At 41.9% G+C, this 21,537-nt stretch overlaps 1 protein-coding gene across 8 annotated transcripts in view; it reads left to right on the top strand.

The window, feature by feature from the left end:
• Window positions 1-21,537, top strand: part of LTBP1 (latent transforming growth factor beta binding protein 1) — a 389,228-nt gene that overhangs the window by 338,365 nt on the left and 29,326 nt on the right. For 5 of the 8 annotated variants that reach the window (XM_032410265.1, XM_032410267.1, XM_032410268.1 and 2 more), the window contains 4 exons: window positions 2,634-2,759; window positions 6,144-6,287; window positions 19,847-20,023; window positions 20,750-20,836. In XM_032410265.1, coding sequence (XP_032266156.1) covers window positions 2,634-2,759; window positions 6,144-6,287; window positions 19,847-20,023; window positions 20,750-20,836 — 534 coding nt within the window. The remainder of the gene's footprint in view (window positions 1-2,633; window positions 2,760-6,143; window positions 6,288-19,846; window positions 20,024-20,749; window positions 20,837-21,537) is intronic. The other 3 variants (XM_032410266.1, XM_032410270.1, XM_032410273.1) reach the window with 1 other exon arrangement.

Raw genomic sequence — 21,537 nt, forward strand, 5'->3', positions numbered from 1 at the left:
TGAATTTGGTTTCAGGCTTGATAAGTTTGAGACTAGAGCAGAAGATGAAATGGAAACGATTGAGAATAAGAAGGATCCTGGCTGAAGATGAAGCTTTGGGATTCATTCTGAGAACCATGGTAATTGAAGTCCAGATTATCTGGAAAGGGTGGGACGGGGTAGCATGGAGGAAGCAGCACGTCCCAGGGCGGCCCGAGCCCTGGCAGACCCCCTCTTCAGGCTGCGGAAGGATGAGGGCCGGCCAACGTGGTTAAAAGTCGAACAAGAATAATACTCTGTCCTGGGATACAGAAAGAGAGTTCAAGGAGGGAGTTGGCCAGCCTTGGGGGTCAAGGATGATGGTGGCTGGCTGGAAAATGATCATCAAATTTATGGACAGGTCAGCCATTGGTGGCCTTTCTCAGAGGAGCTTCATGGAATAGAGAGTGAGAAAGTGAGTTTGTAGGTCAAGAGGGAACAGGGGGAGGAATAATAGTAATACTAATGGTTGGCCCATATTGTATGCTTCCTATGTCACATGCCAGGTAATGTTCTAAGCACTTTATACATGTACTTTGTTGAGTCCTCACAGTAATTTTAGGAATATACCAATGTTACTAGTATAGTATGGTTACTAGTTGTTTGTTTTTTTTTTTACTGATGAGGTATGTGAGGAACAAAGGCAGTGCGTGTAGATGGTTCTTCTGAGACATTTTGCAACAGTAGAATGAATGGAAAAGCACAGTAGGTGACATCATAGTGAAGTGAATGCTTTTCCAAGAGATTTTAACACGTTTGAAGTCAGCGAAGGGAAGAGTAGCTGAGGATGCTAGAGAAGGATGAACAGGTAGGACTCGAGGGAGGAGAGAGTGGTAGGGAAAGAGCCCCGCCTTGAAAGGAGAAGGGACAGTTTTGTTTGAGTGGAGAAAAGTAAGAAAAGTGGGTAGTCACTCAGAGTTTACAATTCAGAAGTGAGATAGTCTCTGAACTTACTCTCGATTATGTTAAAAAATTAGGAAGGGAAGTGAGACGGCTGCCAAATCATCATTGCGTTCATCTTCTTTTTCTTCTGGAAAGTTTCCTGACTCAACATGAAGAACTTTAGAAAGAGCAGGGCCACCTGGCTGGCTCAGGAGCGTGTGACTCTTGATCCTCGGGGCTGTGAGTTTGAGCCCTGTGTTGGGTGTAGGGATTACTTAAATAAATAAAACTTTTTAAAAAAATGAGGAAGAGGAAAGTTCAGTTTTATTAACTCCTCCAAACTAAATTCTGTCAAGGGCTACTTAACTTACCATTTAAAAAAATTTTTTTTAAAGATTTTGTTTATTTGAGAGAGAGAGAGAGAGAAAGAGAGCACGAGTGGGAGGGGGGAGCAGAGGCAGAGGGAGAAGCAGACTCCCCAACGAGCAGGGAGCCCGATGCAGGACTCGATCCCAGGATCCTGGGATCATGACCTGAGCCGAAGGCAGACGCTTAACGACTGAGCCACCCAGGCGCCCAACTTATCATTTTTTTAAAATCATTTGTTATCTTCCCATGTTTTTTTTTTTTTTTTTTTTTTTAAGATTTATTTTTTTATTTGAGAGAGAGGGAGTACATGACGGGGGGAGGGCCAGAGGGAGAAGCAGGCTCCCCGCTGAGCAGGGAGCCCAATGCGGGACTCGATCCAGGGACTCCAGGATCATGACCTGAGCCGAAGGCAGTCGCTTAACCAACTGAGCCACCCAGGCGCCCCTTCCCATGTGTTTGGATGCAGTAATTGCATTTTCTTAATTGTTTCTCCAAAAGCCTGTATTTGAGGAGCGTGTAATCCAGAGGCAGAGAGGACAGAACCTGACAGATGGAAGTGTGCGGTGTGGAGGTAAACCAGGAAAAGGGGAAGGGGAAGGAAAAAGGCGTAGTCAGTTAGTCACCGTAAGGATAAAGAAGTGTGTCTGAAAGTCTGTTCGTAACTTCATAATCGAGACATCACTTTTATGAGAACATTTTTATTGGGGAAGAAAAGGCATAGGAACACTATCATCAGGTTTACAGAGAACACAATGAATCTGCAAGTGGGCCACCGGCTAACCAGTGGGAGCAACAGTGACATTTAGGACCTTGAGTGGCTTTAACTTGGTGACAGGAAGTCTTCTCTTGTGAACGAGTCAGGCTGCCTGGCTATGTTGCTGAACTCATCAGATTCTCTGTCTCCCTCCTCCTCTCCTCCGTCCCTGGGAATGCTCTTGAGATTTGCCCAAGGTTATCTGTAGGGTTGAGTGAGCCATCTCTGCAGAAAGAACTGTGAGCGTTGACCGCGACCCAGGAAGGTGACAATACTTCCACGGGTTTCCCCGGTAGGAGAATATACTCTCCTTGGAAATAAAGGGTTGGAAGCAGGCAGAAAACGCTGACCGTGGCGATTACAGCAGCTCTTTCTGTTCGAAAACACTTCCTGAGGAAAGTAAATGTTTTCTCACAGAGCCCAGCGTTTGTCTGTGAAGACATTTTCATCAAAACATTTTATTGATGTGTAAAATGTTTTAGAAGTTCATTCTGTGTAAACATGATCATCTCATGCTAATCGAGGTGTGTCGAGCACCTCTGTCTATCCATTAATATCTGGTGTTTGTCAGTCTGTGTTTTGTGTCTGATGTTAAATGTCTTTTTTGCAGATATTGATGAATGTGTAAACAACACTGTTTGTGACAGTCACGGGTTTTGTGACAATACGGCTGGCTCGTTCCGCTGCCTCTGTTATCAGGGCTTTCAGGCCCCACAGGATGGGCAAGGGTGTGTGGGTGAGTGTTTAGATTTCTTTCCACAGCATGTTTCACGTCCCCCCTGTTGAAATGCCATCAGAGTTATCAAGAACAGGAGAGATTGTAAGCAAGGTAATTTGGATAGAATTTCATCCTCATGCGATTTTGTCACACAATTTGGGAGTGTGCAGAAAGATGGCTTCTGAAATTGTTCAGACATTGAGAAGCAGAGGAGAAGAACTTTGAATTTCATGTATATTAAAAAAGAACATCTGTTTAAACTCTGAGCTGTGGATACGGAGCCCTTCTGCAGAGTCCCTCCTGCACAGGAAATAGTCTGGTGTGTGGTGTAGCTTGTCTGTCTTCAAGATGTACCTCCTGAGGCAGTGCAGTTAGGGAAAAGTGTTGGCAGGAGTTTCATTTTCCAGGAATGACACCCGTAACATGATGCTTTGGACTGTGCAACTCTATTTCTTCAGTCTGTCTGGGATTGACAGAGCTGGGAGGCATCTTGAATATCATCAGATGTCCTAGAACAGCGTCCAGCACATGCTCCTATAGACAACCCATTTCATATACCATTTTCTGATCAGCTGTGATTTCTTTAAACCAAATTCGTTATGAAACATTTGCAGTGGGAGCCATGAACTGGGAAAGAAGAAGGGTTATTAAATTCAGAACATCACAGGTAACGAGGCTTTTTCTTTACTCTTACTCTGTTCATTTCATAGCAGGCACGGTCTCAGGAGGAGTCCGTAACTTCTGAGTTTGAACATTTGCAACTCAAAGCATTAATTCATTTCCTGTCCAGATTAAACGGGGAACGCAAAACTGATTTGGAGGTTTAGTGATGAAATCGCCCCCTGAATAGTCACCACTTTTACTCTAACACTGTCATAGTTGCTGGTTCCAACTCCTGCTTTAGTCTCCTTTGCGCTAAAATGCAGGCAAGAAAACTTGTCTAAATATTTTGACTAAACAGGTCTTGTGACCTGGCTGCCACTCCTCAGCCTCAGCACCTCCTTCTTCGCTTCCAGTGACATAAAACTGCTTGTGGTGGCTCATGGCTGTGCAGCAATTCGGCTGTTGTTTGCTCCTTCTGCTGGAAACATCTTCCCAGCTTCCCCTTGCCTGAGTAGGGATGCATCCCACTGCCTCCTGAGGATACTGTCCCTCTCCTCCCCGACACTGTCCCTGATCCATCTTTGTCTCTCCAGCTCGGTGCTGAACCCTCCTCCTGCTTCCAGAATACCTTCAGCAGATTCAGTTACAGTACTTACAAACTTTGGGGCTGTCATTTGTGTAGATGGCCTGCAGCTGCCCTCTCCGAGGCCTCAAGAGCCCTGGTCTCTCTGCCCTGGCTGGGGCTCATAGTTGGCCTATTGTAGGTGCACAGCAGATTTTAACTGTTACCTGTTAAGATAGCAGATGTCCCGCCATTAACTCCATATCAGCTCCTGAGCCCCCGATTGAGGTTCACTTCTAACCAGTCAGATGAGCACACTGAACCCATCTTGACATTCTGTTTTAGCCCACGAAACACCACCCTTAGAGGAGGGATTTTACTGAACTCAGCAGGTGTCATTTCATCTGTTTATTCACTCTTTCAAAAATATTAACTGAGCACCTACTATATACACTTCCTGCTGGGTGTTCTGTAGAATTTAAGAGTTGAATCAGCCCTGAGACCAAACTGTTTCCTCTACTTGGAAAGGAGCCATTCTGTTTCCTCTACTTGGACCCTTCCTGTGCCTGCCCCCCCCCCCCCCCCGCCCCGCCAGCCCCCTGCCAACTCTGCTCCTTATCACCTCCTCATCCTTCAGATGGAACTTGGCTCCAATATCATTTCCCTAACCTGCCCCTACCCTGAAGGTCCACTGCTCCATGCTTGCCTTGCACTTTTCATTCTTAGCACTTAGCCTGTGAGATCATCTGGCTGATTTCTCTGGCTTGACTATAAGCTCTGTGAAGGCAGGAGTTGGGCCTGCTTGCGTCATCATTGTTTCCCCAGTGCCTGGCACGCAGGATAAACCAGAAAGTACTTTTTGATTGAGTAAATTCATTCCCATGGGAGAGATACCAAGAGTCATGTAAATAATACAAGTTAGAAAGTAGAAAGTTCCATTTGACATTTACCAAATTGATAAATGTGAACTGGCAAATTTCTAAAGTCAGTTTTTCTGGTCTAAATTATGACTGTCTGGGTTGATTAAATATGCCAACTCTCTGCTTTCTTTCATGTTATAATACCTTTTCATAAGCAAAACCCAGCTCATTAGGTTTATATCTGTTTATATACAAAGTGAAATGGAAAACTGAGGTAATTATCCAAATAAGTCAAGATACATAAACTTTTTGTCCAATTAACTGTGTATAGCAGGTGAAAATAAGATTTCTCTTTTCCCTGAATGATTTGGATAATTGCTCAAATATTTAACTTTGTATAAACCATCTCAAAGTGTGCTCATGAGAGCTGATGTTTGTACATGTTTAAGGCATAAAGTACATGAGCATTTCAGATGTCAAGTCAAGTACTTTGTTGAACTGGGCATTCCTTACTAAAATTTCTTTGGACGAGACACGTTAAAATGTAGTATCGGGCAAGGTCAAACATTAGAATTAGCCTGTTTTAGGGCTATGTGCTTGCATAATATTGAATAAAATGTACTCATTAGTAGATTCCTGGGCTGTGTTTTAATTACGTATAAAGTGCAGACAGAAAACACTTAGCAAAATAGAAAGGACACTGTGGAACACCCGAAGAACTTTTAAAGGCGCAGCCCATGATAAGTTACTGGAATAGTTTGTTTCGTGTGAATGATTAATGTAACCTGGTGAGTATTTACAGGGGTCTTTCCTTCATTTCCCAAAGGGATACACAACCTGATTTCTGGTTGTTAAAGTATGGACATTTTGGCTACTAGAGAATTGTATTTTCAGATATATGAATAGATTGAAAACAATATTGTAATGAATGTAAGAAAGGTTGTTGTTTCTGAAGCGCCAGGTTTGCTAATTTTCCTTGAATCTAGTGGACTAGATTTGGATCCTTTACCCTACACATGGCGTCATGTGTGGACTGTCATGTTCTTTAAGACCTCATTATGTCAAGAAGTCAAGGCAGAGAGAATTAAATGGGCAGAGTGTACATACACTACTTGCAGGACAATCCCAGGACCCTCCGTAAAGTGGAATTGGAACGTGGAAACTTTGCTCTGTGTTTTCATGGTCCTTTTTACACGAACCGAATTGTGCAGCCCATCCTTGAGGAGCCCCTTCCCCAGAAAATAGTGGAAGGGTTTGATTGCTCACTGGGGACCATTTGTGACCAGCAGACACCACTTAGCCCTGGTACAGCTAGTGAAATAAAGAGCTGTCAGGAGGGAGGCACTCATCTGACTTGCTCTGTGCTCCCTTTTCCAGATGTGAACGAATGCGAGCTGCTTAGTGGGGTGTGTGGTGAAGCCTTCTGTGAAAATGTGGAAGGGTCCTTCCTCTGTGTGTGCGCTGATGAAAACCAGGAGTACAGCCCCATGACCGGGCAGTGCCGCCCCCGGGCCTCGGCAGGTAAGTCACCGGGGCTCCTCTTGGGGACTTGTACCTACACAGGTTTGAGCCACACACTCTGGGAGTGAGGTAAGGAATAACCAAGTGTCCTGGCACACTGCTGTCTCTGGAAGCTTCCATGCTCTTTCTGAGTCTGCCTTATCAGTGAATTAGGATGTGATCAGTGATGACTATTTGAGCTAGATGGCCTCTGTCATGCTTTCCAACCCAGAGACGCCATGTGTAGGGTAAAGGATCCAAAACGATGAGAACATTCACTGGGACTTGCTTACTACTCAGAGAGCCATCAGCTCAGGGTTTAATATGGCATCATCTCATTAGGTTGCATAATCTTTCTTTCTTGGCCCTTGGAGAAATGTATCTTGACACTTCTGTAAATTAAAAGCAACATATAGGCCTCTCAGGATCTACAAAGACTTCCACTTGGAAGAGTTAAGGTGTTTTTTCAGAAATTGGCCCAGAGAGTGGCTGTGTTTGCATTCGTTTAAAATTTGATTTAGTCTGTGTCGTCATGGCACAAGTTGAAATGGAGAACTGATGGTTTTCCAGATAAATTAATCAACTTCCAGATCACTCTTTTAGTTTGTGCCATGTAGCTATAGCTTGGTTGTATTTTAAGGAAAGCAAAAGACCAAATGGTCATTTGAGAGCCAAATAAAATGAAACATTGGCCATTTGACTTTCTTGCTCAATCTCTGTGATTGTATCCATGCTTCTAAGAGAGCACTCACTACTTCTCCACAGGGTACACTTGTTCTGTGTGGAATAACCATCTTTGCAAGTAATAAGGAATAAAATATAAAAATATTTTCACCTACACATATTCTTCTTAATTATTAAAAATAGAAAGAGGAGGAGTGCAGAATGACACAAAAAGACAGCAATTCAAAAACGTTGTCTATGAAGGGGACGAGATGAAGTGTTATTGGAGGGAGGGGTCGCTCTTCATTCCAGTGACTACCTCTGTGACCCATGAGCCAAAGGGAAAAGACTTTTCATTTCAGTTATTCCTGTAATAGCAAAAACAAACACACAATCAAAAACCTGCGTGGCCCATAAAAGGATTGGTTAAGTAACTATCTTTCTCTTATTTGTCTTTGGTTCTGTAGAGTAGCACCTCACCCACAGTATTATTTTGACTGAAGTCATTCACATGTCATACTATTGTACAGTCATTAAATGATTCATATGAAGGTAAGGTAGTCAAGATAAATGCGTGTGGTACAATGTTGAGTAACAAAGCAGGCTCTTCGAATGATTACAATCTGTGGTGGGAAGGAAGAGAAGACATTTAAGAAGATAATTATTGGAATTAATGGAAATTTTGCTTTTTCCTTTGTTTTCTAAACTTCTTGTAATACTTTAAATTGGAATGACCACGGTGGTCTGCTGTTTTCCAGCTGTGTAAGCTTGGGCATATCATTTACCTTTTATGAGTTTTGATTTTCTGACTTATAAAATAGAAAGGTTATATTTACCTCACAGAATTTTATGAATTTTTTTAAAAATCCTGTATGTAAAAGCCATTTGTTAATAACAGAGTACTATAGGAAGTAAGCTATAATCCAAATACTTAAGTGATACCTATTTCTCATCTTTTTAGAATCTGTTCTGAAATGGTGGACCTTTTAACTATTTTTTTCCCCTAGGTAGATATTTTTTTGCTAGAATGTTTTAGCAACATCAAAGAATGGTTCATTCACTTCACATAGATTCGAATGAAGTACATGTCTGAGATCCTAAAGCTTGCTCATTTCTTTTTTTAGAGATTAATGGTACCTTAATAGGGTCATGAGACCATCTGAACCATTTTGGGGGAACTGGAGTAGTTCATTATAAACTGCTTCTTAAAACTTTACAGTGATTCATTTTGTACAAGCCTTGTTCCTCATATCCTATTTTTAAGTTTTTCTGTAACAAAGTCCTTGACACTTCCTTTGCTTTTTTCCTCCCTTAGTGTCTTTGCTCTCTCAGTGACTGACTGACTCTTTCTGGAAAGTTCTCCCAGTCAGAGTTCACTATGTACTATCCTGCGTTTTTTAAAGAACTTCATTTTGAATACTCAGCTTCATAAATCTTGTCTACCAATGGATACATAGTTTCTTTTCCTCTTACCTTTGTATCTAATCTTTCCATTTATGGTTTCTTACATATTTTCCCCCATAGTTCTCTGGCTTTTGCTAAATATCGCACATACCCAGTTGTTTTTATTGGTCCATGTCAGTATAATCTGACTAATTTATACAGTTCCTGGCAGCTCTCACTACTATACCTCAATTTGCATAGTTCTTGGCAAACTTTAACTGATGATATGCAGTCTTAAGATTGTCTATGATGACATCTTCATCTGAGCAATTCTCTGTCAGGGTCCTGAGAGACAGGCCAGCTATAAACTGCAGGAGGAGATTTCTCTCTCTGACTTCATCAGGGTCAGGAATTGATCTGCTGTTAAAAAAGGTGATTGAAGCTGGAAATCCTAAAAAAGATAATATAGTTTTTAAGTATTTACATTTTAACTTAAAGCACACAAAGGTACATTCATTTGCCAATCTTTGAAGGAAGGCCAAAGTCTTTCTTCGAGTAGAAGTCCGCTCTTAGAGACCTGCATGGCTTGTCCTGCATAAACTATATTATGCATGATCGACATCACCCACTTTAAAGGGAGTAAGAATTTAAAGGCCTTTGCAAAGTAAATGAGTGTAAAATCCCTCTAGATTTTTATAGTTTTTCTCGAGTTTTTTTTATAGTTGTCTTATCTGCATCTAATATGATAGCGTTGTTTTTACTGAATCAGCTTTAGTCTTTCCAAACCTTGAACTTGTTCCATAAACAACTCTTCTTAATGCATATTTTATTGATTTGTATACTGTTTAGTTATGTAATTACAACAATTAATACACTGGCAGAGAATGTTTGAGAATAAACACAGCCGAGTCTTGGTCAGCATGCTGCTCAGCATGTGAGAGCAGAAGTGTGTGCTCCTACCAGAGAGCAGCGGACTGGCTATGAGCATTCTACCTGCTGTGGACATTGGCGAGTGCTTTCCAGAGGGTGAGAGAACATTGGTTACCGCAACAGGTTGGTTAAATGGAGGCCACTGAAAAGAGTTTGTCTCCTACTCCAATCAAAGGATCTGCTGTACTTGGTGTACCAAATTTAAGTGAAAGTTTTTAACAAGGATTCAGATTAATAGCAGTGTATATATGATAGACCCAACAGCTCAGCTCTCATCCTTCCTGAAAAGTAATTGAGAAAGGAAAGATGAATTTGCATTATAGGCTGTAACATTGTTACTCTGTTGTAAAGTTTCCCCAGGACAGAGGGTATTCCAGCAATGAGCAGTAGAGAATAATCTACGGTGGAATCATACTGAGGACAGAACTGGAGCTAAGGGGTGGGTGTCAGGAAGGTAGATTTCAGATCAGTATGCAGATTTGTCCAATAACTAGAGACAGCAGGTCACTGTTATGAATTTGTGGGTATTTCCTGGGAGGTATCCCAGAACAGGTGGGAAGCCACGGGTAGAAGGGCACTCACTTCAGCAGGATATCGTGCCAGGTCTCCTTTCAGGTACTTTTGAATTTTCATGTCCTAGGATTTTTGTTTCTAAACTACTTCTTGGCTCCCACCTAATTTTTTTTAGGTCTGGCGTAATGGTTTTCACTGCCTGGGCCTTTGGCCACTAATTTACATTGCTGTCTGTTGCCTAAAAGCACCTGTAACAGAAATCACTAAAAAATGTCCACGCCACTCATCACATGTAAGAGGGTATGCATGTGAGATATAGCCTGATGCTTTTATTTGCTCAGTGCCTGTGATAATTGCTCAGTAAAAACTTTATGTCCTTGAATACTCTAAAGGAAGCAGTAAATAGGTAGTTTTGTCAATGGTAGCCCAGACCTTACCCACAAAGTGCTGCTCTCTGTCTTGGTTGGTGCACAGAGGAGACTCTGGGGTAGGAACTGAGTGTTACTTTTAAACCAGAAGGTATAAGGAAAAGAACACAAAGAGATGTATGTTATAATTGAGGCAGGTGTTCCTCACTTTAAGAGAAGCAAATAAGCAAGATCAGAAATATTAAAGCATAAATTGCAGTGATAATTGGCATTGTAAATTAATTGTTCTTTACACAGTTTATTTCAGGGTTTCCTTTTTAAATACCATTTTCCACTAATGTATTTGCGAGCTCAGGCCTAGGCTTCACAAGCTCAGGCCTAGGCTTCTCCAACAAGGAAGCACCTTTGTGGTTTTCCAGCCCAGCTCCTGTATTTATGTGTAAGGAAGCCGAGGCCCAGAGAGAAGTTCTAAATGTTCTCCTTAGGGCCCTGTGGCTAATGCTGTGCAGGAACCCAACTCTGAGATCTTTTCCACTTCACCATTCCACTTTTCAAGGCTGAGGACCCCATGACACCAAATTCTTCTAAAAATTGGCTTCCTTTTCTCTTCATTTCTTTGTTTTGTTTTCGTTATTAAAATAATGTACATTCTTCTCAGAAAATTGGCAAATACAAAAATAGATCAAAAATGAAAATCCCCTACAGTGGCACCATCCACCACGCTGACCTCCAGATTCTTTCTGGGGACATCCATGCTCCACCTACCTCCACAGACTGTCTCCCATTTGGTCCGGGGCCCTCATGCTCGTTCGTCTGCATGAAGTGCCTTTCCCGTGGGTCAGCGGTGAGCTCCTACATGCTAAAACCATTAGTCTCACTGCTGACTCCTCATGAAATAATCAACAGTGGTTTCCCATCTTCCCTCCCCCTTCTTTTCCCTTTGATTGATTTCAGGACATTCGTCTTCCCTGTATCCTCCTTCCTCTTGCTCTGGTCTTTTTCTTTCTCGTTCCCAAACTCTTTTTCTGTTGCCCGTTCCTTAAATAATAATGTCCTGGGGAGTTGCATGTTCAGGCCTCTTCTAACTCTCCATTCTTTTCTGGGGGATATTTCTCTGAGTCAACTATTACTTACGTGTTACGCGCTGCCAAGTAAATATCTTCTGCCTCCTCCTCTGTCCTTGGGGCTGCACTCCTCTTTCCCTCTGCCTATTATTGGACCTTTCTCCCAGGGTGTCTTGTAAGTGGGTCTGTCCGAAATTATCCAAAACCAAATTCATTACCATTCCATCTCCAACCTGTGTTCACTCATTAAGTGCCAAACGTCAGTACTGGAAATTCTGACATCATCATACCTTAATTTTTCTCACCATTCATCCAAGCCCTCATAACATCCTGCCAATTCTGCCTCCACAGTGTCCTTCAAAGCTCTCCCCGCTCCTCACTGCTCCAGGCCAGTCGCTCAGCATCTCTTACCCGGACCGTGGCAGTACCCTCCTGACTTCCCTCCAGTCTCTCCCATCAATTCCTGCTCCTGGCGGTTGCCACAGTTGATGTTTGCAAAACATGAGTCTGGTTTTATTTTTTTTTCTTCCAAGTTGTTATTTAAATTCCAGTTAGTTAACATATAAGGCAGCACTAATTTCAGGTATAGAATTTAGTGATTCATCACCCACTACAACCCCCGGTGCTCATCACAACAAGCTTCAACTGCTTACTGCTGCCTACAGCATGAAGTTCAAATCCATGAGCAGGGCAGCAGGGCAACAGGACCCTGATACTCTCTCTTACTCCTTTTTTGCATCCCCTGTAACCTTGCTCACTGCTTAGCACGCACGGTACCTGACCTGTGGCAGACGCTCAGAAACTCTTGAATCAAATTGCCTGTCGACATTTGAGAGCATGTCCCCTCTGCATCTCACCATCTCATTCCCAGCTAGTTCTGTAGTATCAAAATAATTATTCATTTTATCAGAGAGATGGGTGGGCATACTTGAATGAGGAATTATCTATTTGTACTTCTGTGTAGGGGGGATGGTTCCTCTCTATGCTTGGTTAAATAACAAGTGGAACAGAAGAAAAAAAGAGTTTCCGTGCTGTCAAGGGGTACATGCAAATCATCCTCATGGTTCTGACAATTGAACTCAGACAACATTCTTGTTCTCTTCCTAGAGAGGTAGGTCCACTATAGGTTTTATGTATGTACATATTTTTTTAAAGCCAGGAAATCACAGATAATATCATTCAACTGTTATATTTGGCAGAGTAGGGTTTTTTTTTTTAATGTGTTTAGTTAACCTGTAAAATAAATTAACATTGAAAGAGGTTTTTTAAATTTATTTTTAAAGATTTTATTTATTCATAAGAGAGAGAGAGAGAGAGAGAGGCAGAGGGAGAAGCAGGCTCCCCGCTGAGCAGGGAGCCCGATGCGGGACTCGATCCCAGGACCCTGGGATCATGACCTGAGCTGAAGGCAGACGCTTAACCATCTGAGCCACCCAGGTGCCCGAAAGAGTTTTTTAAAAATAATTTCTGATTAGAAAAAAAGAGCTTCGGTAGGAAAAAAATTAAAGACACTGAGAACACAGTATTTAAAATGCAAACATTGTAAAATGCCATAAAACTCCTGAGGTCTTCTTGTGTATTTGTAATGGATCTATACCATAAATGTAGGTAAGTCTAAGGAAAATAGGCTCATTTGTTGGGGCGGGGTGGGGAGTTGGGTCAGATTTCTTCCCACATTCAGCGAGAATAGAAGAATTTACCAAACCGTGCTTTTACTTTGATGAAATTTACTTTATCTAGTATCCAAAATAATATCTGAGTTTTTAGTAAAGAGATGTCCACCTTTGAATGAACCGATAGCAGTTGATCCAAGTGACAGACTCAGCCTGTGCATGAGCCATTTCATGTTCTTGAGGCTACCGGAGAGACACCCACACCGTTGCACTAGAAATCATGGGGGATCCTAGCGTTTGCCCTAAATAGGGCCTGAAGACCAAGGGTTTGTACATTTCCTTTTAAACATTTCCAGATATTTTACCTGTCATGTCAGATGTGGCTTTACTGTCCCAGTCGTCTTCACAAGCCCTCATGATACCTGCGTGTCAGTGTTGTGACCGGCCTTTTTTTTTTTTTTACGATTTGATTTATTGATTTATTTGAGAGTGTGAGCATGAGTGGGGGGAGGAGCAGAGGGAGAAGCAGGCTCCCCGCCAAGCAGGGAGCCTGATGCGGGGCTCGATCCCGGAACCCTGGGATCATGACCTGAGCCGAAGGCAGACGCTTAACGACTGAGCCACCCAGGTGCCCTGTGACCATGCGGGGCTTTTACTGCTTTACCTCCACACCCACCTCCTGCTCACTCAGCCACCTCAGCGCCTCGCGCCCATTTTTCTTTCTTGCGGGGCTTCATTCTGCTTTCAGGAGGCTCCTCTGTCACCAGGCTCTTGCCCTGACTTTCCCAGTTTCCAGTACTCTCTGCCTGAATCCTAAGCTTTCTCTTTTCCCCACTCACCCCAGCCTGTTCCTATCTCAGGCTCGCTTCTCCCGTTCTCTTCTTTCACCAGAAAAAGAAAGGAAGACAAAGAACCTTCCTTCACCCTGGCCGGTATTTATTGCCTGTCTTCTTCCTTTTTTTTTTTTAATTATGTTATGTATATCACCATGCATCATTAGTTTTTGATGTAGTGTTCCATGATTCATTGTTTGCGTATAACACCCAGTGCTCCATGCAGAATGTGCCCTCTTTAATACCCATCACCGGGCTAGCCCATCCCCCTCCCCCCTCCCCTCTAGAACCCTCAGTTTGTTTCTCAGAGTCTATCGTCTCTCATGGTTTGTCTCCCCCTCCGATTTCCCCCTCTTCATTCTTCCCTTCCTTCTATCTTCTTTTTTTTTTTTTTTTTAACATATAATGTATTATTTGTTTCAGAGGTACAGGTCTGTGATTCGTCAGTCTTACACAATTCACAGCACTCACCATAGCACATACTGTCCCCAATGTCTATCACCCAGCCACCCCATCCCTCCCACCCCCCTCTACTCCAGCAACCGTCAGTTTGTTTCCTGAGATTAAGAATTCCTCATATCAGTGAGATCATATGATACATGTCGTTCTCTGATTGACTTATTTCACTCAGCATAATACCCTCCAGTTCCATCCATGTCATTGCAAGTGGCAAGATTTCGTTCCTTTTGATGGCTGCATAATATTCCATTGTATATATATACCACATCTTCTTTATCCATTCATCTGTTGATGGACATCTTGGCTCTTTCTATAATTTGGCTATTGTGGACATTGCTACTGTAAACATTGGGGTGCACGTACCCCTGCGGATCCCTACATTTGTATCTTTGGGGTAAATACCCAGTAGTGCAATTGCTGGATCGTATGGTAGCTCTATTTTCAACTTTTTGAGGAACCTCCATACTGTTTTCCAGAGTGGCTGCACCAGCTTGCATTCCCACCAACAGTGTAGGAGGGTTCCCCTTTCTCTGCATCCCCGCCAACATCTGTTGTTTCCTGACTTGTTAATTTTAGCCATTCTAACTAGTGTGAGGTGGTATCTCATTGAGGTTTTGATTTGGATTTCCCTGATGCCAAGTGATGTTGAGCACTTTTTCATGTGTCTGTTGGCCATTTGGACGTCTTCTTTGGAAAAATGTCTGTTCATGTGTTTTGCCCATATTGCCTGTCTTCTAAGCTGAGGCCCTGAGGTGACCCTCAGGCCAGTGGCGGACAGTGGCGTTGTCCTCCACCCAACATCTGAGTCAGGAACTCCGCTTTCACTTGTTGCCATGACCAGGCATCCCTGCCCCATCCTCAGGCTCACAGAGTCACCTTCCCTGACTCCCTCTGCAGAACCTCCCCTCCCCTCACCCTGCTCTACCCACACAGCCTTCAGGACAGTTGTACTTTGTGTTCCTCCTCACCCCGTCACACCTTATTTCCTGTCCAGTGTTTCAGAATTTATTTTTGAAGACGTTGGCTCAGATGGCAGACCCTCCAGGCAGCCTCCCGTGGTAGCCTTGCCCGCCCTGGCCGTACACAGTGCGGCTTAGGTCAGGACCTGACTCCCCATCTGCCTGACTTCTTTAAGGACAGGAGCTGGGTGGAGGAATTCTCTCCCACGTATTTTTTTTTCTTGTGCTTGGCTTGCTCATCTCCATTTTGACTTTCACACCTTTACCATTGAAGTCATTAGCCCCTATTTCCAGTCGTCCTTTATACTTGCGTCCCTTCCTGTCCAACCCCTTCCTGTTAATGCTTGTTTTCTGGAGCTCACCAGTGGCTCCCTCCTGAATCCCACTTAACACACACACACACTTCTCATCTTGGAAGCCTTTGATGGAGAAAACTAGAGGAAACTAGAGGAAAAAAGGAAAGATCATGAATGTCCAAGTCCTCTTCTATTCCTCCTTGGAATATTACACTAGAAATTGTTTTCTCATAAAAACATGAGTTGGTATAAAACATTAGTGCCTGTAGTGAGTTTAAAATATTAAAAAGGGACTAAAGCTTCATGAATGATTGTGTTGAAAGTAATTTACTGAACAGTACCATAGTTAGAGTTTTATAAATTGATGTCTTTTTCAGGACTATGGCAGGTGTTTTATTTGGGGGCATTGTATCCGAGTATTTGTGATGTTACTCTTTGGTCATTGTCAAAATCCTGACTGTCCCAGAAGGGTATGAAGAGGATTAGCTCATAAAGGCCTTCGGAATACATCGTGAATGGAAACTGAAAGTAAAAAAAAAAAACATTTAAAAAGCCCATTTAAAATGCTCATGTCCACTTTAATTAGAAAAATGTTCCAGATTTCCTCAGCCTAACAGCAAACCTAAGATTAGACCAAAGAAGGAAACAATCCTGTAAATAAACACCACATCCGCTTCTTTCTGACAAACCAAGAGAGAAGATGTTTCCAGTAGGTGCTCTTCGTAAGTGGCACATATGACTCAACCCACAACTTTCTCTTCAGAGCGAGGGACCGTGATGGCCCTATATAGCTACACCCTACCCTAGCGGGGATTATCTGCTGCCCCCTCCTCATTTGTCCCGAGGAGGAGAAAGAAATGAAAAAAAGCAAAGCAAAACAAACTCATGCCGGTTCAGATGCTAAGAGGCTGAGCCCCATAGAAGAGGTTTGGGTATGACACAATGTACCCAACCGAAACTGTCTCTTCTGGAAGGTGAGGATGTTTGATAAGCTATGCAGTCTGCTTCGCGGAGTTACTCTGTGGGTCACAAGAAAGGGCCTCCATAAAAATTGCTTCAGAAACACATGTAAAAGGTCCAAAAACTCACTTCTTATCACCATCCAGACCCCAGGATTAAACTACACAAATTGCTGTTTATACACAGATGGTTGTATAAACGCCAGCCTCTTAATAAAATTGAAAAATGACATCTGAAAATACCGGAGGAGAGGTAGTTTATTTCTTAGAAGTCTTTGGCTTGAGGTATGTGGTGTGGCTAAACTTATTGATATAATCTTTAAGAAAAATAAAGTTCATTCCTTTTAATGCTTGACACTTTTATGTCCATTGATTAGATCTCTTAAAATTATTTTGTGATAGAACCATTCCTCCAGTGGCAGCAGTGACCTAAACTCACATACAGAGATTCTCTAAAGAAATCACCTTGCATTGTGTTTACTGCTCAGTTTTCCCCTAGTGGAAAAATGCTATAGGATGTTAATTATTTAAAGGTTAGAAAGATAGGAAAAGGGGCGCCTGGGTGGCTCAGTCGGTTGAGCATCTGCCTTTGGCTCAGGTCGTGATCCCAGGGTCCTGGGATGGAGCCCTGCGTCCAGCTCCCTGCTCTGCGGGGGACCTGCTTCTCCCTCTCCCACTCCCCTTGCTTGTGTTCCCTCTCTCGCTGTGTCTCTCTCTGTCAAATAAATAAATAAAAATCTTTCAAAAAAAAAAAAAAAAAAAAGAAAGGGAAATTTTCACAGAACGACCTTTGTGGACCAGTTTTTTTGAAAAGAATTTGCATCTCTTTCCAAACACAGATGAGGGCCTGACTAACCCCCAATTTCAGCTGTGTAAACATTGAACTTTCAGTCTGCTTGGAGAAAAAATAAAACTTGTAACAACCAATGTAAAACCTGAATAATACAATGCTATTATTGGTTGTTTCCCTTATGCAATAACTTCTGGGTTTCCTTCCAAAGAAAAAGGAAAACAAAGATAATTTTTTTCTTACTTTCTGTGCTATGAGTAAAACAAACATTGTAAAAAATAGACCGTGTATATTTATATTTATATATGTACATATAAAGTTTTTGAGTACTACCGAAGCCTGTGGTGTCTCATTACTTATGAATATAGCAATCTTCGTGATGCCCTACTGGATAGTATTCCATTTTGTAACAAACACCATGACATACCTCTAACTTTGAACACAAGAAGAAAACAGTTATTCAGCCCTCTTTCAGCACAGTCTGTAAACTTGATTTTTTTTTTTTTTAAAGATTTTATTTATGGGGCGCCTGGGTGGCTCAGTCAGTTAAGTGGCTGCCTTCAGCTCAGGTCATGATCCTGGAGTCCCTGGATCGAGTCCCGCATCGGGCTCCCTGCTCAGCATGGAGTCTGCTTCTCCCTCTGGCCCTCACCCTGCTCGTGCTCACTCGCTCTCACTTTCTCTCTCTCTTAAATAAATAAATAAAATCTTTAGAAAAAAATAAAAGATTTTATTTATTTATTTGACACAGAGAGAGAGCATACGCAGGAGGAGGGAGAAGCAGGTTCCCCGCGGAACAGGGAGTGTAAACTTGATTGACAGCCTAATTGTGTTGCTGCTTTGATTTGTATTTCTAAATGCATCCTTTAATAGCTAGCTGCACTTTTAGGTCAACTGAATAAAATGAGGAGAATTATTAGTAGTAGGCTGTCGATTTGTTCAGAAGTATTGCGGGAAAATTTATAAAATGTTCTACAGGGCTCATGACAGATTTTAATAACAACTTAAAATGGCCTTACGTTTCCCAGAGAATTCTGTGTATAAGAGATTGGAGCCCCTCCCGAGGCGAATGAAGTGGGGGTCATCTGCTCCATCCATGTGGGCAAAGCACATTTCTGTCTTCTGCACGCTTGAAAAGCTAGTTGAGTCGAGGGCTGTGGCAGGTTTTATCTGATTTCACACACGAGGAAATGATTTAAAACCGCTTCATAAACCGCTGTAGAAATCAGCATTTCTGCTTTTTCCTGGACACTTATTCTAGGTTGGAATTTGTCATCAGCTATTAACGCTAACTGAGAGTCCAGACTGAATTATGTCAAAGACAGAATGATCTACGAAGTAGCCAGAATCAAGTGTGAAAGGGATCTTTTACATTCTCGTTGATGTTCTGTTTCAAGAGTAATGTATACCTCCATTTTGTTTGTCATTTTGCTTGTTTTCTTTGCCGTAGGAGGAAAGAAAGTGTAGTAGCTTTTCTGATACAATTCTGTGGACTTCTATTTTAGGAAGACTTGCTATATGGCATATTAATCTAGTTTTCACAGTCAACCTGACCCTGCCAAAATAAATATATAGGAAACTATTGTGAAAATATCTCATTAAACTTTCCTAATAATACAGTTTATCTACCAACTGCAAAACAAAGGTAGGTGTTGACATTAAAGTGTTATCCTGACTGGCAAATGTTTTCCCTCTGCCCCTGTAGTTTCTTTGTGTCTAAGAATCTGGAAACAGCAGTATTCCAATGAAAATATTTCATTGGAATTAATCTAAGTAATTGCGATGTCAGTAGTCAGCTTTTTATTCGATACAGCATAAAATGAAAACTATTAATAAGTTCTAACTGAATCACAGGCAGTAATTTGAACTCTACAACATATGGTAGGGAAGAGATGAGACTATTTTACAAGCCTAGTTTCAAAATATCAGTCGTTTTTTAAAAGCACACTCTTGTGCAAGGACTACAAATCTGATGGGATTAAATCATTTTTGTAGTATTATCTGAAAGTGGGTGGATTTTGTTCTCATTGTATTCTGTCATTATCACTTCGTCTTTTCTCACAGAGGGTTAAACTGAGTCTGTTGGAAAATATATTCCTCTAGAACACACATGAGCCAGACTAGAACCCAGCCTTGAAATTCTACCCTGAGGCTTAGCTGGTGCTCATTATTTCATTGAAAGCCCTATTTTGTAGCAATTGAAGCAGACTTTCAGTAACGAAAGGTTATTTTACAGACTTTAGGTTACTGCAGTGTTTTTCTGGTTATTTTATGCTGCTGCCTTGTTCTATTCAGAAAAGACTGGGGCATGGTTGATTCAAATAACCACCTAAGAGTTAAATATTTTGTGTGGCCCCCACGTCTCTGGTCAGATGTTGGGGAAAGTTTTCATTGATTTAAGTAGGTGTTACAGCTCATATAGAACAGCTCTATGTTTGGCAAGAAAGCAGATATGGAAACTTGTCATGGCCAAATGTACAAGAATAAAGTAATTGGTTAACGTAAAAGGAAATGATTTTGACAGATTTACACTCTTGGGGTGTGTTAGAAATCCATCAAAATTCAGGAGTCCAGCGCATTTTTATCTCGCAGTGGAAGAATCCACCGCTGAAAGTGAAAGGCCGCTTTGTGTAAGTGAAATGTTGCTGGTGCAGCCCGCCCGCCTTCTCACCGGTGTGCCTTGTGCTCTGTTGCGATGCAGATCTGGTGGGTGCTGGAGGTCCTCTTTTTACTTTCTCCACTCTGTTTAGACTTAGATGAAGATCAACCCAAGGAAGAAAAGAAAGAATGCTACTATAATCTCAACGACGCCAGTCTCTGTGATAATGTGCTGGCCCCCAACGTCACCAAACAGGAATGCTGCTGCACCTCTGGGGCCGGGTGGGGGGACAACTGTGAGATCTTCCCTTGCCCTGTCGTGGGGACTGGTAAGGACCTGCTGAGTGGTGTGTTCATACCTGGGTCTGGTCCTGGGGTGTCCAGGGCCTTGGAATGTTCTCATTTTGGTCTCTGCATTGAAGCCTTGTAATGATGGCGTTGCCTGGGACCTGCCGTCGCGGAATCGAGATGAGATTACCTTACAGTAGGTTTCATCCAGGGCTGGAACCCTCCCTGTCATCCCACCTCCAAATGACACCTTGAACTTAACTTCAGCCCATCACAGAATACACTGTTACATTGAGGTTCCTTGTGATATTTTGGCAGGAAGGCGATTCTGTTTTATTCCGTTTTTAAAAAACCAGTCTCTTCTGCTAAAAGTGACACCTCATTATCTGTAAATAGAGCTTGCATATTTAGGCTAAGATTTTGCTTGAATGGAATCTTACTAAACCTTTAAAATGCTAGAAACCACAGTCATGGAGAAGTAAGTCATCACATCAGTTAAAATGTAGGTAAATCAAAAGTGCATGAACTTGGAGAGTTTTTTAAAATTACAAGTAAATTTATAAAGTCATTAGATTTATTTGCACCTACTCTGTAATTTTGGAGATTGTACTGAATTTATTTGCCCAAATTAGATGACAAGATTTGCCTTAAAGTTACTGAGTCTGAGAAAGAAAAACTGAATTCTAAACACAAATTAATGGAGGATGTTCTTTTTTTTCTTCTTTTAACTCCTTTTTTTTTTTTTTTTTGGTCTCTCCTGAACTCAGCTGAATTCACCGAAATGTGTCCTAGAGGGAAAGGTTTTGTCCCCACTGGAGAATCCTCTTATGAGATGGGTGGTGAGAACTATAAAGGTCAGAATCAAACAGAAATGAATTTGCAACACATGTGCGTATCATCATTCAAGTAAAAGCATGGCTTGGGTTCAACAGAATTAGAGTTCTTCTCATCGTGGAAACTGATTAGAAAGCCTTTAATTCTTCTCTTGGAGGGCCCCTACTGACTCCGGGCAGAGCTCTGTCTTGGGATTTAGAGCACATAGGACTGTTTGGCCTTGGGATGTCATGTTAACCTCCTGAGTTTCCATCGCTTCCTGTCTGAGATAGGAATAACGTCTGTGAGGTTTATCGTGAAAATTAAATGAGATAACATACTAAAAATACTTAACACAAAATTCTGTACCTAGGAGGTACTTTTTATAAATTTATTCTCTTATTCCAGACATACGTTAGAAATAATATAACTCTGACTCTCATTATGTTGGTCTATGTAGTCATCAACAAAGCTAAGATTCTTGCCCTTTTTAGAACTCATCCTGCTCTGGCTAAGATACTTTTACCAATGGCTACGGGTTCCTCATAAGAAATAGAAAAGGAGAAAATTAAAGTAGATGTGTTTTATATATTTAATGCTATCAGTCTATATTTCTGAATAAATGCACAGCCTTTTTGGCAAAATTTAAACCACATGTATGAATATTTCCGTGTTAACCACTCACTTTTGACATTTCCATGATAGAGATATTATGACCTCTTAAATACAATGGGTTTTTTTC

The sequence above is a fragment of the Phoca vitulina genome, unplaced genomic scaffold, assembly GCF_004348235.1.
Source record: "Phoca vitulina isolate PV1807 unplaced genomic scaffold, GSC_HSeal_1.0 scaffold12, whole genome shotgun sequence".
Taxonomy (NCBI): Eukaryota; Metazoa; Chordata; class Mammalia; order Carnivora; family Phocidae; genus Phoca; species Phoca vitulina.